The sequence below is a fragment of the Corvus kubaryi genome, unplaced genomic scaffold (assembly GCF_017639235.1).
Source record: "Corvus kubaryi isolate FWS band 111438036 unplaced genomic scaffold, C.kubaryi_AGA036_p1.0 37396, whole genome shotgun sequence".
Taxonomy (NCBI): domain Eukaryota; kingdom Metazoa; phylum Chordata; class Aves; order Passeriformes; family Corvidae; genus Corvus; species Corvus kubaryi.
The window spans coordinates 9,661,839-9,680,188 of record NW_024581135.1 but is presented as its reverse complement, the minus strand read 5'-3'; the positions used below and the strand labels follow the sequence as shown (position 1 = coordinate 9,680,188).

Sequence of the window (18,350 nt, the reverse complement as noted above, 5' to 3'; positions counted from 1 at the left end):
GGGAAGCTTCTGCACCAAACTGTTCTGTATCACACTGGTGTAAAACTGAGTAAATCTTCCAGTGTAGGAAGAACTTTTCTAAGCCTATTACCAGTATGATCAAGTGCAGAACTTGATTATTACAGTTACTGAAGTTAATTATATCCAGATTCCTAATTACAAATTACGTACTAAAATTATGCTAGAAGAGGAACATGTTTTTACAATTCATGATGGTAGTAGAAGCAACATAGAGCATGTACATTTGATTCTTCAGTTCTAAATCAATCTTCTCTCCTAGAGTAAATAGTTCCTGAATTACATTTACATGACCTTGGGCTGGAGATCTACACACTCCCTGATGTAAGCCTAGCTACCCAAATCATATTTCCCTTGAGAGGAGATTATTTTGTGCTATATCAATCTGGTCCACGCAGGACTTGGAAAAAGCATCAGATGTTTAGGCAGTGTAAATCCTTTTGCCATAGGCAAGGTTACTAATTAAAAAGCCTGAGCATACAGAAGCACCAGATGCAGCCCAACCAAGGATGAATGTCAAGAAATTGGCGAGGAAAAGGGAAAAAGCAAGAAAGAGGTTTCGAAGAGATCAGATGGGTTTTTTCACAGAATGTTCCCTTTCCACTTGTCATTTCTTCCCAACCAGTTTGGTGGTATCTGACAACATCAGGTCTTGCAGCAGGGAGTCTTACGGGTTGTGTCTTACCATGGAAGTTGCATATTGTGGCATTTCATACATAGTGTCTGGTCATATCCCATCCTGTCACATTTTATTAGTGCTGTCATTATGTGACACTTCGATGGTGGCATGAGGTCACTTAGCAACTCATCATTGCAGACCTTGTTTTCTGTATTTCTGTTGACGTTTCCTTGAGAGCTTGAATGTGACTTCGGACAATGTTGTTGAAATATGCTTCCAATTTACAACAACCCATCAGTTCTTTCAACTGAAACGGGACTATTACTGCAGGCCTAGGGTATATCACCGTGTCCCGCAGCCATAGGGAGGAGGAGGAGAGAAGATCCAGCAGGCAGGAATTGTGCAGCAAGATTGATTTATTTAATTATTTTACAAACTCTTTTATAGACTTTTTTCTTCATAGTCTAATTGGACAAAGGACCAGCCACCCCTTGGGGTGATTGGCTAAAATCCTAAAACATCCATTGTCAAAATATTTTTCTACTATACTATAAACAAGACTTTTCAAGGTTGCAGGTGGCTTGGTTGTTTACATTCCCTGCTACCTCTTCTCCGTGAGAGAAAAGTCTCTCACGGACTTAGAAAATAGCAAGAAAATCCTTGCTAGCAGCATTTTTGTATCTACACGGGACTGGATGCATTCTAAGTGTGACTAAATACCAGCTGATGAGGGTTAATTGTGCTGGAAAGTTTTATTTTCTCCACCATGTTGGTGTGGGGAAATTAAAGTAGAACAGACAATTTACTGAAGGCTGTGCAGTCAAGCTGGATGCACAGCAGCCTTTGAACAGATGCCTAAACACAAGTGCAGGCTGAAGTTCTGCCATAAATTAACCTGAACTTGAGATCTGTGTGACTTTCTAGTGCATGTTATGCATTCCTAGCTAAATGTTACTGCCATAGAATAGGTTTGGACAAGCCTGGCATAGTAGCAGAGGGAAATAGGGTTGATGGACATCTCTCTCTGGAGCAGTTCTGCTTGTGTGGTTTTGGGGTTTTTTTTCAGCCTGCCCTTGGTTCTCTGAACACTCACATTGCAATGGAGTGGCAGCAGGGTCCCTGTATGTCACTGAATTCTCCTGCATTCTGTTCTAGTCTTCATTGCTGTGGTGAATGTTCTGTTCCTGAGTTGTCATGAGCATCCTTTCGGGGCCTGCCCTGCAATACCGGATGCTTCTCTGACATAGTAAAGGGGTGGAACATACACCCTGGGAAGTTGCTTGTTTCCATTGACATCCTTGTTTTGAAGACTAGCAAAATGATGTAGAGTGGTAAATCTCATGGATTGAACTGACTGGTTCTTTGCACTGCTCCCATTACTCAGTGCTTTTAAACTGCTTTTGAGGGGATTATAACTCATCTCTGTCGTTTACAAATAGCAGCATATAAACATTAGGTGTTTAAGAGTTATTCCAATCATGCAGGCAAGATTTTCTTAGCAATCTCTTTAGGTTTTGGATTTTGTTTAAAGTGGTTTCTTGCTCTAAGTCAAAAGTATTAATTTTTAGGTAACAGGCACAGGTGTCCTTCAAACCTCCACTAAGTGGTCTCACTAAATACTTGAGTAAAATGAAGGGTATTTCATCAGATTAAGTAGTTGGGAATAAAGAGCTGTATTGTCTCTTGGATGGAGGGAAACTGCCTGTGTTTTATATCCAAGAAAGGCACAAATGTTGTTGTCAAAATGCTTGAGGGGCGCCAGATGCTCCCCCAAAAGAAAGGAGGTGTGTCATTCTTCTTTCCCACTGTTCTAGTAATCAGAGGAGAATTAGTTTTCTTGTTTAAAGCCTTGATAAATAAAGCCTCAGTTGTGGAGCTACTATGGACCTTCAGCATGAATGTCTTAGGGATAGGTATTTACCTGAGACTCCAGTGTAGCTGACAACTATGACACATTTACGTGTAGCTTGCATGAGTCAGATTTGTGGCTGGATGTCTCTGATAGACTTAATTCAGGTTCTACCACTAATGCATTGGTATTTCCATATCCATTAATCATATTAAAGCATAGATCAGTTGAAGGAAGAACAAAACTTACTTTTGTGATACTTCTTTATTGTTTTCTAGGATTCTGTATTTTTTGTTTAGTACCTGTAAAGTAACATAATGCAGAGATTATCTCCTTTTCTGGACACATGCATCACTGGCTAACTTAGTGAAAGTCACCACAGGTAGATGTGGAAATACTGTCTTTATATGTGGAACATCTGCATGTATCTACATACATCCCCTGTATGGGATCAAGTGGTACCTTGGTAATAGTTTGAATTATGTATGAGAATGGGACAAATGCTCACCAATTTTGTTCATGCTAAGAATAAAAGTCAGTTTCTGCAAATATGAAATAAGAGTTGTGCTGTGCAATAGGTCAGATTTAGATGAAAAATGGGAACAGTTCCTTCAGTAATCTATCTAGCTTAGAGTAGGTCACAGCATGGACTGGAAATGCACCAGGTATCCAGTGATTTGGGGCTTTAACTGTCAGGATTTTTTTTAATCGGTCAAATACTTGCATTGGAATGAAACATCATGCTCTAAGAGGGACTGATTTTCCTGAGCAGTGACAACCAGGATGTGATTTCTGTTTTATGATTAACAGCTGTTCTGACTGTGGTGTTGCAGTGATAACGGAGTTGGTCTTGGAGTTGCTGTGGCATTCACAAGCGAGGCTTGGTAACAATTTGTTTCAGGTGCTGTTAGTTGTAGCACAGAACCTAGAAGGTTTTGGAATCAGGTTCCTATTGTGAATTGTTCCTGAAAGGTCTTCCTAATCTTACTAATATTGACTGATTCTTTGTATTAGGGTTTTCCAGGGATTGGTGGAGTCTAAAGGATTAAAGGGCTCTGAGTCAAGGATGACCTAAATTCTGATAGGTTTTACTATGCAAATCCTTACAGTCAGAGGTCATTAATGGAAACATCTGAAGCTAATATGAGTTAATGTATTTGAGTGCTCTCTGAAATTAATGAGTGTTTTGGTTCCACGTGAACACAATACAGTTTATGTTTAAGTATTTTAAAACTGCTTCGATTTAGAAGCCTACTCAAAAAGTGAAGTAGGATATTAAGTGTCCAGTGCTCCTGCTGAAAAGCTGGTTTCTGGAGATACTTTTGAAAACAGGATTTTTCTCTGAAGGTTGGAAACTTTCTCCTCTGCCCTAACACTAATAATTTCAAAACAGCAGATTCCTAACAATGAACAAAGTTCCTTATTTCACTTTCATTTTTGTACAGAAAATTCCCGGAGCTTTTTTTTGTTAAGTTGACAAGTGAACTAAGAACTGCAAGAAATTTAAAAACTACTGTATTTCCCACCTCAAAACAGAAGGATGATTTATACACATAGCTATTTTTCTGTATTTACAAAGTACTCTATTACTTTAAGGTCTGATAAGCAGAAGTAATATTCCCTGAACAACCTGGTCCATGTCTGTCCAGCTGTCCCTACTGTTTGAGTGGGTACAGGGATTGGATCAAAATCAGGAAGATTCTCAATGTAATTAATATATAAAGGCACTAATGCATTCTCCTTTATGGTAGCTTCCCGAAGTTCAGCACATGGACCTCAGACCAAAAATGAAAAAGCCTTCTATTTGGCTCTTTAAGTATATTTTCATTTTTTCACTTCTTTCTCATGCCTATTTACTTACATTTTTTCTTTTATTAATAGTTGCCCTTTTATACCACGCCTTTTACCTAAGAATGTGAAAGTATGTAAATATCCCAAGAGAAGACATTCCGTTTCAGGCCAGTAGTAGGGCAGGCCATTATGATTAGGCTATTTATGAATAAACTGAGGCGTTTACCCAAGATATTCAAAGCTGACTCTGAAAAGCCTACAAGTTAGGCATATGTTTGAATACTTGTTTTTGTAAGTCTGTTGAGCAAGGAGTCAGTAGCAGAGTGGGGACAGAGCACAAGGCACTGGGCTCTCCCTTTTCTGGTATCATGAGTGTGCTGGCACAGGTTCTAAGTTTGATGATTTTGGTTTGGATTGGGGTGATATCCTTGAAGTCTGTAGCATGTATATAGTGTAGCATTTAGTGACTGGCCTTAGGTGTGGGCCCTGGTTATGGGAAGCTTTGGCAGCTGGAGCTTTAGACGTCCCCATCCTCCTCTCATTTAATGTGAACGTGCAGAATTCACAGTCTCGGAGGAAATGCTGTAGGATGGGATACAGTGCAACTCGTTTTGAACACAAACATTTTTACCAGCTCTTTGCCACCCACGCACAATGTCCTCCTCTGCTTCACGTTCACCCCAAGGTCCCTGTGGGACAAAGCCGTGCAGTCCCTGAGACGGCTGGAGAAGCCGGCGCCGCATCCTTTGACATTTCCCAGTGCGCTGGTGCTGCTTCTCACTCTGGTACTTCGCTGCTACCTCCAGCGCATTCCAGCAAAATGTGGGTTAATGGGGCAGGCGTGGCACAGAAAAGAGTCTCTGGTGGAGTCATTAGGGTTTGCTGGCAGGCTGCCAGCTCGGTTGGTGCGATTTTGCGCTCACTTTTCAGCACAAGCTTAAAGGGGAAACCTCGGTTCGCTTTAAGCCTTTACAGCCAGCGAGAGGCTGCCGGGGCATTCCTGCCCCTGTCCAGACCTCTGATGAACAGCTGGATGGAAATTCTCATCTAAGCACTTGCAGTGATTTGTTGCTGTGATTGTGGCTTTAAAACTGGTAGTCAGGACTATTCAAAATTAATGGAGCTGCATGGGGTTGATTGGTAATATTTCTGTCTTCTATGTTTGGATTTTCTCAGAGTTAAAATGCAGTCTGAGTGCATTTTGAGGAGGGGGTTTAAGTGCTGGAAACAAAAAAAACCCCAAAACCTCAACCCCTGGGAAAGCGTAGTAGAGCAGGCACAGCTAGACTTCAGTCAGTACTGTACACACATACCAAAGATTGTAGGTCTGTCCTGCAACAGGCTTCAGCTACATGTGAAATTAATAGCAGCTGATAGTGCTCAGCTCCTGAAAGGGTTAGGTTATCACAGCTGTAGGGGATTTTAATTTGTTACTTGTGTAAAGAGTTAATCAGAATAAAATAATTAGTTATTATGTTAGTATAATGAACAGAAACTGAAATTTTTTTACAAAACTACCTGGTATTATGTTTATTTTACTTTATTGCTTTAAATAGAATCAATAACAAATGTATCTTTTTGGGTTTAGAAATTTGAGGTCAGTTTTCCTGTGAAACATGCATCCCTAGCTAATGCCTATTGATCTGGAATTAGAGAGGAAAAGGGTTAAATCTCAATCCCTCTCTGATTTATATTTCCCTCCCCTCTACCCAGCTGTGGACATGGATGGAAGATCTGCAGAAGGAGCTCTTAGAGGATGTCTGTGCTGACTCTGTGGATGCAGTTCAGGAGCTTATCAAGCAGTTTCAGCAGCAGCAAACAGCCACCCTGGATGCTACCCTCAATGTTATTAAAGAAGGGGAAGATCTAATCCAGCAGCTCAGGTAAGCATCCACCTGGGGCACAGGTGTTGAGAAATCTGATGCATGCTGTGCTTTAGGGGTGCCTAAATTGGGAAATGCAAGCTAGGATCAATTGGGAGAGTTTGTTAATTCTTTGCTTATTTGTAATCCTTCAGATCCTTTGAAGGATCCTTTCAATGTTTTATTGAAATTACAAGGAGTGATTTGTGTGGACTGATTAGAGTAGTCTGTGGATGAACATGGGTTTCCTGTTTGACAGAGAGATTATTTATAGGCACTGGGAAGTGAATTGAACCAAATGTGTTTGAAGTGAATATTTTTAGTTGGTATTTATAGAAGATTGTTAAATGGTTGTGAGCTGAGGCCTCGTGATTTATATGGTTTAGTTTCCTGATGTAGGGTAAGTGTAGTCCTCTTAATAAAATACACACGTGTCTAGCAGTCTTCACTGTTTCATTTTGCATGCAGCACCCTTCTATTTAACTTTGTGTATGTGGGGTTTATTCATAGTGTCAAAGAGGCTCTTATACTGCTGATTCTACTAGCACTATGAATTAAACCAGCTCGTTTTTGCCTAATTTAAAGTACATGAAGAGACTAACCCCAAGAATTTATCAGAGGGTGGGGGGGAAGGGGTGTCGGGGTTTTTGTTGGGGGTTTGTTGTTTTTTCTTTCTCGATCTGCAATTATCATCAAATGAATATTTGCAGAGTAAGCTTATACAGAATTTGGAGTTGTGAAATCTCTCTCATTTGTTGTAACAGTGGTTTTCTGTGCCTTTAGCTTTGTTGACAGCAGTGAAGTTTTCCTGCCTTTTAGGGATGTTACTGGGCACTGAACCATCACTTATTATTTAGATCTTTGTATTGGTACAGGTTGCCCTTATCCACATGTACATGGTGTGCATGTTCTGTATGCATTATAATATGCAAATATCCCAGGTTTTATGCATTTCACCAGGCTGTCCCAGATAGTTACAGCATCCTCCTCACCCTGAGCTTTCCTAATCTGATGCCTTTACTTTTCACCTGAGATGTGCAGAAAGTCATGAGCCATGATAGGAACCTGATAAGAAAATCCTAAGATGCTCTGGAGTAGAATGGACATTGAGGGCTCTGGTGGAGCTCTGCCCTTAAGAGCCCTCCTGGGGTCCTTAAGTATTTTACTACTGCCACATGCTGAGCTTTCCTCTAAGCTTTTTCTTGTCATTCTGGATGCAGAGTTTTCTCTGCTGGGTCAGGGGGAAAAAAAAAAAAAAAAAGGGATTTGAAAGGACTGCTCTAGGTTTTGATTGTCATTCAGCCCTGGGCAACCACACTGGAGAGCCCATGGAGATTCCTACTCTTGCTGTGTGTGATTTGCTGGCATCATGGGAGAGGGTGAGGGACCTGAGCTGTAGTATTGCTTGCCAATCTTAGAGTTGGAGAGGAAGGATCAGGAGTAGACATAGGTGGGTTCCATCCTTCTATTCATCTTTGCTGATGAGATCAGTAGGAAAGAAACATGCTGAGTAGGCTAAATGAGCTGCCAGAGGGGAAGGGGTTTTAGCTGAGAATGTGTCTGTGGCCAGCTGTAGCAGGTCAGTCAAAGGTCTGCATGGTCACTTACTTATGTGCAAAGAAATTGTTTGCAAAGTTTAGGGCATTTCTGTGAGATCAAAAAATGGCAGTGAAATTGTGGACTAAAGACTTTTTGTTATTCTTCCCAAGTATTGGAATGGCATCACTTCAGTGCAAACACCCATGGAGAAAAGTCTGAAAGGGACCCTGTACAAGGCCATCAGGTGGAGTGTGAAGTGGTTTGTGGGGTTGCAGAAAGTGTCTAAATTCAGAGTCCTTGTTCTGGTTGTGAGATTGGCCTAAAGGCTTTTTGCCTGCACCTGAGTTGTAGGGAATTGTGGAGAGTGGCCAGGGTAATACCTGGAGCTGAGAAGTCAGTGGAGCATGAGGAAGAGGTGAACTGCAAGGTGATGTGTGGGACTTGAGGTTTCCTTAATGTGAACATGGTCAATTCTTAGTTTCAATCTTGGAAAAGTGATGGTGGCCTCCGCTTTGAGACATTGGAGACATGGAATTCGTGTCACACTCAAATGTTTGTAAAATACCAAGGCAGGTTTCGTGGTGGCTGTGTTTAACAAAAAAAAGTTGGGTTTGAGGTCTGGCTTGTACTCTGGGCAGTGAGCAAGGTGGAACAAGGTGAACATATTTGTGCAAAGTGATTCCCTGCTTCTGATGGAGTTAACACCAAAGCCACATAGAACGGCTGCCAAACTTTTGAATGCACACAAAAATTTGCAGCACTGAACTGAACTCATCTGAACTGTCAAGATTAGCTGGTTCAAGTGTTGGATTTGAGCACTCTGACTAACTGCAAAGCCTGTAATGTGATCCTGGACTCTTTCAAAAAGTGAGGCAGAACTGTGTGAAAAAATGCAGTGAAGCTGCCTCTGTGTGTGCCCACTCTTAAAATCTTTCATGGCTGCTGGTAATGGTAAAGAACACACAGATAAAGAAAAAAAGGAAAAACTAGAATTGCTGCAATCTTTCCTTAACACTGGATTGCATTTCAGTGTGGATCACCTTGTACCTGCCATGAAGAATAGATGAAGATTGCAAATGCTACAACAATGAAGAGAATGAAATACACTGCTCTTATCAAGCATGTCAAAACACAGGTTAAAAGCAATAAAATTGCTGGAGCTTTGGAAAGTTTTATGTTTCTTGTCCTTATCTTTGAGAGAACAGATTTTGGTTTAGAGAGGATCACTTGTGTAATAGCACTCTGTGTTCCCTCCAGATAGGCGATGAAAAGCTCAGCTGCCTGAACTAAATACCTTGCCTGGGACTGCTCTTCACACAAGGTCTTCAAGGCCTCAGTGACTACATCAGGAGCCCATACCTATCAGGAGTAAAACAGGCCTACCTAGCAACTCTGTACACGTCATGATTCACATTGGAAACACTTTTCACTCTTTCTTATCAGTGCTTTACTGAGGTGATTGTTGTTCTCAACAGTCAACAAGAAGCAAACCTTTTGAACTGCGGTTCCAGGGGTGCTGCTGGGGGCAATATTTCTGCTCATCTGTGAAAGGCAAAACAATGACTTGCTCCAGTGAGATGTGAAAGAGCAGGAATGTTCGTGGCTGGAAAAAAAAAAAAGCCAGTGAAGAGCTAGGTATCTTGCCCATAAGCTTTAGAAAATGGGTATTTCTCACTGAGCTTTCTCACAGTTAAAGCACTGAAAGTGGTTTTAGGAGCACAGTGTTCATTTTAAACAAAGTCAGCAGCAATGTACTGAGTCCAATTTTATGTTTCCCAAAGTTTATTTTGGGGATTTTTTCCAATAATTTCCTTGAATTTTAAAACTCTAATCCATAGCCTTTCAAAGATTAGTAAGGATCTTATATTTATTCTTTCCCAGAGTTTCTCATTGCCAGACAGAGCAAGAAAAATTGTGGCAGAGGCGTGCAATCTCAGAAATGTTTTTTTTCTGTAGGGAAATCTTTCTTGAACCAGACTAGCTAGGGATTGTCAATACCTTATCTAAGGAGACTTAAAAAAAGTACCAGATTACTACTCTTAAACTTTTATATTGCATCAGTCACTGAAATGCAAGTGCGGCTTGATTTGAGGAGTGAAATGTTTAATGAAATAGAATTTCTAAAACTAAGTGTGTCTCTAGATCCCGTGAGAGATTATTCAACACTAGTCTTGAATAATTCATTGAGCAATTTAGATAATATATGAATAGTAATAATCCTCCGTTTGAGTGAAGATTTATTTCATGTCCTTTTATAGGAGACAGGTGCTGACTGAAGGAAACAGAACTTTATTGGATGCAGCCTCAGATTATGCTGTAGTTTCAAAATCTCTGGTTGTTTTCATTCCTTCTTCCTCTGTACAGCTCTAATGTGGAGGCAGAGAGAGATCCTGTGATTACCAAGAATGTGAAAACAGAGTGGGGCAGAAACCATAACACCTGGAGAGAGAAATATTGGTGTAATATTATTCCCTTATAAGCAAGGGAAATCGGTAGTTCTTGCTTTAGAATAATGCTGGAGCATCTGAAGTTCAGTGTATTAAATATCAAGTAGTTGAGGGAAAAGAGGTGAAACGCATCCAAAGAGCTAATTACTGTACAGTTAATAGTATTCTGTATTTTTAACTTTATTCTCAGTCTTAGATGTTCAGGCAAATGCTTGTTCATTTCCTTCAAGGCACTTAATGAAAACAGAATAATGTGTGTGTTTTATTGCCTTAGAACCTGAAAGGTGTGTTTTAAACACAGCCAAAATGACCCTGTGTTAAGTGCCCAGTTCAGTTTTAAAAGCTTCTGCTAAAGATAATGCTTGATTTTTTCTCCATTATGCTCCCTGACAGTGTTAATATTAAAGTTGACTGCTGTTGTTTTATTCTGACCCTGTGTGATGACAATTTGCACAGGTCTTTCCAACAGCGTATTTGATAGGGTTTTCTGTTGTTTTAGTTTAAATATACCAAATAATGCAGTTGCTATCACACACCTTTGAGCAGGTTGGATGGAGAAAACTATTGCATCTGAATCTTGTTTTAGCTGACGTGCCAAAGCCAAGATTAAACTTTGGCTTCGGAGTTTCCTTTCTGGCCCTTCTGAAAGTTGAGGGCCTTGTGTGGAACATTTGAGGATAAATTTCACTTCTTTATGTCTGCAAATGGTATTTATCCATAAAACAGTCACTGAAAAAAAATTTGCTGAAGACATAGCAGACTTTAGGTGAACCTATTAATATACATGAAAGCACAAATAGAAAAGGAACTGTCAGGCCTGTCTTGTGCCCATGCTAAGACTTCTTTCAAGAACAGCAAATTCCCCCTTGGCCCTGGCCCACCAGTTAAAAGGTCTGCTCCCTTCTGCTGCTTGTAAATGGAAAATGTTAACTGGAGCAGTATCTGACCTGCCACAGTCACATCTCATTTCACTTTTCCAGTGAAAAGACAAGTCAGAATCTCTCTTGGAGTGTTGGAAAGGTGTGTTGCGGTTTTTTTGCACTGTATTCTGTATCCATTTCTGTACTACGTAATCCAGAGGATATCAAGGCATCCCTAGCCATTGGTCTCAAATACTCATCATGCTAATTCAATTAGCCTGTAAGTAATAAGGTAATGCAGGAAATTAACTTGTAAAGGTCCAGGTGGCTGATGTGAGTATAGGCAGGAACAGGTGACCCTGTAGCATTAAAGGTGATTGCCTGCCAGTCTCCTCAAGAGAGCCATTGAAATTGATGTGCCATCTCTTCCCCTGCCCCTCCCAAGTGTGTAAGGTCACAGTGTCACCACACAAAAAAGGATGATCCCCCTGCTCAAACTTTGTGCCGAGCTCAGGAGCAGGAGGATTTCAGCAACTAGAGGAGATGAGTGTTGCACACACATTCCCTCAGCCCTTTGTGCTTGGGTTTTCTCCTCAGCAGCACACAGAATCACAGATGTGTAGTTCTTGCTCTTTTGCCTGCCTCACAGCTCGGCTTTAACCCTGCTCTCTGCCTTGCTACAGGGACTCTGCTGTTTCCAACAACAAGACCCCCCACAACAGTTCCATCAGCCACATTGAATCTGTCCTTCAGCAGCTCGACGAGGCCCAGGTACAGATGGAAGAGCTCTTCCATGAGAGGAAGATTAAGCTAGACATTTTCCTTCGGCTCCGGATTTTTGAGCAGTACACCATTGAGGTAAGAGCTGGCTGCATGACCTAGGCAGGGGGGAGATGTGGGAGAGAGAGGACACGTGAACATAGCCTCTGAGGGTATGTCTCGAGCTGTTTGTTTGTGCTCAGCTGTCCAGTGAGGGGGAGAGCAATTTACAACCATTCTTTAATTCAGACTGTTGGACCTAAAGTATACTTTAGGATAAACTGCCAGAATGCACTGAAATAGGTGCATGGGTGCTTAGCTGACTATACTGAGAATCTGCCTGCTTTGCAGAGAAGCTTTATGAGATGCCTGTTATAACTCTCTGTTGACATGAGTCACTTAAGGATTTGAAAGTCGTGTGTCACTTATCAGTGAGGTTTGTCTCTTCAGATACAGATACATGCCTGTCTTTAAACCACAGAGTGAAAACTGTTATGCATAAAAGGAAAGGATATTTAAAAGGTGGGCTTTTCAGACATTACAGTGGATTTATTTAAAAAGGAAAAGAATATTAGAGGGGAAAGTTAAAGTACATTTTATGTCTTCATGCAAAAAAGGTCCGTCAGTTGTGTTTTGAACTTATGTTTTGGAATCAAAAGCACTGGATGGAAAATTCATCAAAACATTAATAATTGGGGTATTCTTGGACTGAGAAATTTTGAAGAGACTCCAGCCAATCTCAGTAATTACTTACTGTAGTTCTGATAGGACATGATGAAAAAAGAACAAAATGTATGTTAACTTGTACACAAAGTCCATGAGACTCATGTCAGTGCTTGTGTCCTTTCCTGGGACGTGTTCCTCCTGCTGTATCCCCCTGGTGCTTGTTTAGTTCAGGGAGCACGTGTAAGTGTTTGAGGATGATACCTTCCTGAAGGTATTGCTGGTAAATCCCTGCATACTGTCAAGGTGGGTGCTGGTAACTAATGGGAGGTTTAGAATGCCACATTACATTTTGTGTTTAAGACATGGCATGATGAATTATAGTGGAATAAAAGGCAGGAAACAGGTGTCCTGTTTCCTAAAAGGTGTCCTGTTCTATAGCTGAATGCCAGAGATAGGAATCAGTGAGGAGTATCTGAGCTTGTCTGTTGCAACTGCACGGTGAGGTATTTCACTGCAGTCTGTCCTACAGTGCTTGTTAATTATGTAAATTGGAATAGTTTCCTTTACTCACCAGTTATATGCAGCCTCCTTGCTATTGAGAGGCAGTATTCTTTGGTTGTGTATGTAAATATAAATGTATTTATTTCATATCAGATACTGCTCTTCCAGCAAAGTATGTCACCTCCTATGTTTAAATAGAGGATACTTTGATATATGTGGTGTGGCAGATGCTGAATAATTGAGAGTTTTACTCTAAAGATGTAAATGGGTGTGAATGCTGTACTTGAACATACCTATACATGGCACCTGTGTTTTCAAAAATGAAGAAAAAAAATAGAGACAACCAATATGTGCTTCTGGAACACCCAAATGTGTTTGTAGGCAGTATGTGGTGAACCCATGTGAGTTATGCATTAAGGTCTCAGCCTGTTTCACTGCAGATTCAAGGTCTGAATCTATAATGGTGCTGATTTAAGTAAAAATCTTTTTTAAAAATTAAAACAAATCATTGTGCTAAATTACTTTTCTTTCTAAATAGTCTTTCAATCAAAGAGTGTCACCACCAGGCATTACTTTACTGATGGGGCAACCGAGGCATCAGGAGAGGATGTAACTTACACTGTTCCCCTCCAGATGGGATACCAAAATGGGAATGCTTTGTGGATACCTCTGATTTGCTTCTGCATAGATCCTACTTCTCTATATTCACAGAATGGAATGGCTGTGATACATTAAGATATTTAAAATTGGAAATGTGCTTCAGAGTCTTCTAAAATCAGATTAGCTAGAAAGGATTTTAAAGAAAGTCACCACTTAGTTGTCAGTGTAGATTTGCTATTTTTTTTATCAAATGAACATCTGAATTCCCTCTGCAAGATTAATATTACAGGGAGATCTGGGAGTATGTTTCATAGAGAGTCTATGGGCAGATGATTTTATTTAGAAAGCTCCCTCTCTCAGAAAAATATTTTTTGTTTTAGAATAATTGTGACAATTTCTACTGAAAACATGGTGAAAAATATATCCAGGTCAGCATCTTAAACCCTGTAAGTACAGTTAGTACTTAAAGAAGAAAGGCAGTTTGAGGGATAATAAAACAAAGGCAGTTTAAAATAAAACGTTAAGTAACACATGTATGCTATGCATTTCAAACAACAGCTGAATTGGCTCAAATTGACACAGTAATGGTGCTTAGAAAGTAGATTTCAGTCAGTTGCCTCAGCTGTGTAATAAAGATTCCAAGTCAGTAGGAAACTGTTACAAGAATTAACAGAATTATCTCATGCCATTGTTGAGAAACAAAGAGATTTTTTCATCACCATAATTTAAAAGCGTGTAGTATTTCTAATGGTTGACTCTTCCCAGCTATTGAGGGGAAAAGATGATGACATTTAAAACAGGAAATTAAGTATTTTTTGCTACTAAAGACAAGTAGCTTGAGCTATGACTGGAAATGTATTTAGGTTTTAATTTTCCGTAATAGCCTAGATCCTGCATAGATTAAGAATAGTGAAATAATGTGTACCAGTATGATTGATTGTCAAATGAATTTCTCCTTTTCTAGTCTAGATAAGCCCCCTTCCATCTGTCTAAAGAGCAGAGCCATATTGAGCACAACCTTAGTGAAAGACTTCTACCTGCTGCAGCTGCGTTAATCCTCCCTGCGCTCACACAAACTGCCTGCAGAGTGTGGGCCCTCCTCCTCCTCTTCCCAAACTTGAACACTTTTCTCCTCATCGCTGCTTCTGCCTTGTTAAGCCCCAAGTTTCCAATTTTTCCTTCTTAGGTCTGTTATTTGGGTCTGTTGGTTCTTGTGCTCCAGGGAATCCCTTGAGATGAGGTCCCTTCCCTGGCAGCTCTGGCGAGAGGAAGATTTGCATCTCTCTAGTGGAAGCCAGAGGGATGCAGCTGTGGGAGTCAATCTGCTTCCAACAGCTTTAGGGAAGGCTGCACGTTAGAGCTCAGCCTCAGAGAACATTTACATCTCATGTTTTCTCTTTCCATCCAGTTTTGGTACTGAACATTTTCAATTCTGTTAATTTTCCTGGCTGCTCTCTCTCCTTTCTAATTAATAAAGCAGACAAAGTATTAGGATTTTTAAAAATTCACAAATGGCAAATGAGTGATTTGCCTTTTTGTTTAGGAAGTGTCTGCCTTTTGTTCTTTGGAAACTTCCCTGCTTTGTCTGTTCTCCCCAGATACCGAAATTTGTGCCACAGATCACATAACCCGTTCCTCTGGCACCTTCCTAAACTTACACTGTGTCCATCTGTTTTGTAGCCCTCCTGGTTTTTGAGATTTTCTATAATCTTTGCTTCTTGACAGAAGTTTGGAGTCCAGACAGACTTCAGGATTAATGATTACTGCACAAGCAACACTTATTTCCATCTATTTTGGCATTATTGATCTTATACTTCAGTAAAACCTGTCAACTATTGTTGCGTTTTATCTTCGGGAAAAATGCTTTCCTTTAAGAGAAGCCACCTGCCCATTTCTTCGGCAGGGCAGGCCAGGCCAGCTGTGTTCATTTAGGACTTTTAAGGACTTCTAAGCCTCACAGGCAGCTTTTGTGTTGTCCTGGAGTCATGGCAGGTTTGGCAGATATGAATTTGGGTACAAACCCACAGGCCCATCGCATGAGCTGCCTGTTCTTTCTTGCCTTAATCTCATTATATTGACTGATATTTACACTCTGGATTCTTGGGTTAAGTTATGAAATCCCAACTATGGCAACACCTAGAAACAGACATAACAGAAACATGAGAGAGCCTGGCTGTCCCTATGGGAGGCTGTTCTGCCCTAAATTTTAACACCACAAAATGACAGCCCATCTTTTATTTAGGAAACGTGTCCAACTCTGATGCCTGATATGTTTTATTCCTTTACCAAGCCACTGCACGTTTCAAAACAAGATGGGATCATTGGGATTATATGGTTGGTCTTTCTGTATGATACTGACTTCAGTTGAGTTTGTGCAGCCCGCCAGGTAACTCGGGAGATTTCATGGAATGTGAATGTGGTAGCTGATCTGCTGCGAGGAAATCGGGAGTAAGGCTGGAGGGCTGAGGGCTGGCAGACATCAGCAGCAGTGTTGGCACCACGCTGAGTGTATTACACATATGAAGCACAGTCTTGCTCCAGAGTTCTATCCTCAGGAAGCTCTGTCAAGTATACTTTGTCCTTTGCTTCAGGAATAGCAATTCAGAGGCTTATTAACCATTATTTGAGTGACTGCGAATGTACAGCAAAATGCTGAGTAAATGTGTAAGAACCAAATGGTAAAATGCACTGAGTTGCACCCCCTAAAAAATTACTGCCATGCAAAGTCTTTCTGCGTATTTTTCCTTTAAAGCTTTTGTAGAGAGATTATCAAATTCACCTGTAGGCCTCTATAAAATGCTATGACTGTGCACAGGAATGATCTCAGCCAATATGTGTCCAGCAGCATTTGTTGGTTACCTCAAAAGAAACTTCCTTCTCCCTTTCCCAGAAGTGTCCAGCTCCTTCCCTTGCATGTATTGTTTCTTTTCCTACAATGTGCAATGCTAGACAGAACCTGTGTTCTGTGTCTTAGAATGATGTGGTTCCTACACCAGGACAGTCCTGGGAGGGATTAAGGGGGTTCCCACAGTACAGTGTAAATTGGATCTTGTGTGCAGTTTGTTATATTTCGAAAAACCCCATGATGACTAAAATCTTCACCTGCTGGACATCTAATTTTCCCCCATCAATTTCTTTGGCTCTGTTTCACCTGCTAATTAAAATTTTCAGTCTTGGTTTCTCTTGCTGGCTCTTCTGGCTGTTCACAGCCATCCCTGAGCATGAGTTTAGGAGGAAACAGGAGGCAGCTTTCACGGCAGCTCATTTCACTGTTACTTACAACTCATTCGAGCATCCCATTCCAGCTTTATAACACTAGCAGAACCTTTCAAGAGCATTAGCTGCCTGCATGAGGGTACAAGATGTTTTGTAGCCCCCTCACTGACTAAGAGCTGACACCCAGGTATGAACTTCTTTATTAGAAATAAGTGTTACAGTGATTTTGAGATAGATTTGAAAGAAAGAATGGTGAAAAAAATTCAGCCTGTTCTGTTCATAAGCTGGAATCCTGTAATGTTTCATGCTTATTGAGCTTTTGTTTCTCTTTTCCATGTATGCCAAGTTTTCCAACTGCATGTCACTTCATTTTAAGAAAAGGAATGCTCTAAGCTGTTCTGGGCACCCTGGGTTTTGGAGATGAATTCCATTGTTGCTCCAGATATTTTTGGGATTCAAAGGAGTCAAAAGCACCAGAGCAGAATCATCACTGTGACAGTCCTTTCACACTTCAGTGGCTCAAGTCCCCACTAAGCCAGTGCGGCATCTCTGTCTGTTGTCAAAAAATTGGGGCGACAGTGTTGTCATTTTGCACAGCATCAGCCAAAACCAAGGCCTGAGAAAGAGGAACAGCAAACTCACTGCTTGTATGATCTGTAGAAGTGACAGTTCAATTTACCCTTTCCTATCTTAGTCCGTTCCTGGACCCACTTACACCGTTGCATCCAGCCCTCTGCTCCTTCAGCCTGCTCTGAATGCTGCTGCCCTTGGTATTCCTGGTGCCCAATCTCTGGTGTGTGCCTTAGAGTTCTGGTCTCACCAACTCTATTATAATTCCTTTCTTTCTGCACTCACAGACGATCCCTCTGCATCCAGGAGTTGGAATATTTTTTTATTCCTTCCTGGATCAAATCTTACCTCTCATCTCATCCATCCTCACTCTGTTAATCACAGCTGTATGGCTGTTACTTTTTTTCTCTTGAGTTGAGCTAGATCTTGCCTTTTCAGTACAGATCTGCTCTGTGCCTGTGTGACTGTTCTTCGTGTCCTGGCTCACCCCCATGCTCTACCCACTCTTCTCACCTTTGCTTCTCTTCCTACTGGCACCATCAATTTTTGTTGCAACCTGCCTCCTACATTTGCTTATTCTTTGCAGGCATCTTTATTTTAGATCCCTCTCAAGCCCACTCTCTTTGTGTCGATAGCTTGTGCTCCCATGATAGAGCGTTTTTCCCTCCTCCTCATATGCCCTTCCTCAGCCCATACTTCAGAATATCAGCTCCTATGTGATTCATTTTCCATATAGCATTTATCTTCTTTCACTTCATTCCTCACTTCCCCTCTCCACCTCCTTCAACTGGCAAACAAAATTTTCGGGTTGCCACTAAACAACATGACTTTAGGTGTTGAACACTGAATTAAGGCTAAACAAGCAGCATTCAAGGCTCAGAAGCACCATTTTGTAGAAAATCTCAGCAGCAGCAGCAGCATAAAAAATGTATACTTAAGGATTTAGATAACTTATTGGAGATGTACAATTGCCTGTACAGCAGCTGCTGCAGCTCTGGCAGGCTCTTTGGCCTAACTCACAAACAAGCTACAAGGTAGGCATGAGCTGCCTGG

At 40.9% G+C, this 18,350-nt stretch overlaps 1 protein-coding gene across 11 annotated transcripts in view; it reads left to right on the top strand.

Moving 5' to 3' along the window:
- KALRN (kalirin RhoGEF kinase) overlaps positions 1-18,350 on the top strand; it is a 483,534-nt gene that overhangs the window by 290,492 nt on the left and 174,692 nt on the right. For all 11 annotated transcript variants that reach the window (XM_042041538.1, XM_042041539.1, XM_042041542.1 and 8 more), the window contains exons 13-14: positions 5,991-6,160; positions 11,669-11,843. In XM_042041538.1, the coding sequence (XP_041897472.1) occupies positions 5,991-6,160; positions 11,669-11,843 (345 nt within the window). The remainder of the gene's footprint in view (positions 1-5,990; positions 6,161-11,668; positions 11,844-18,350) is intronic.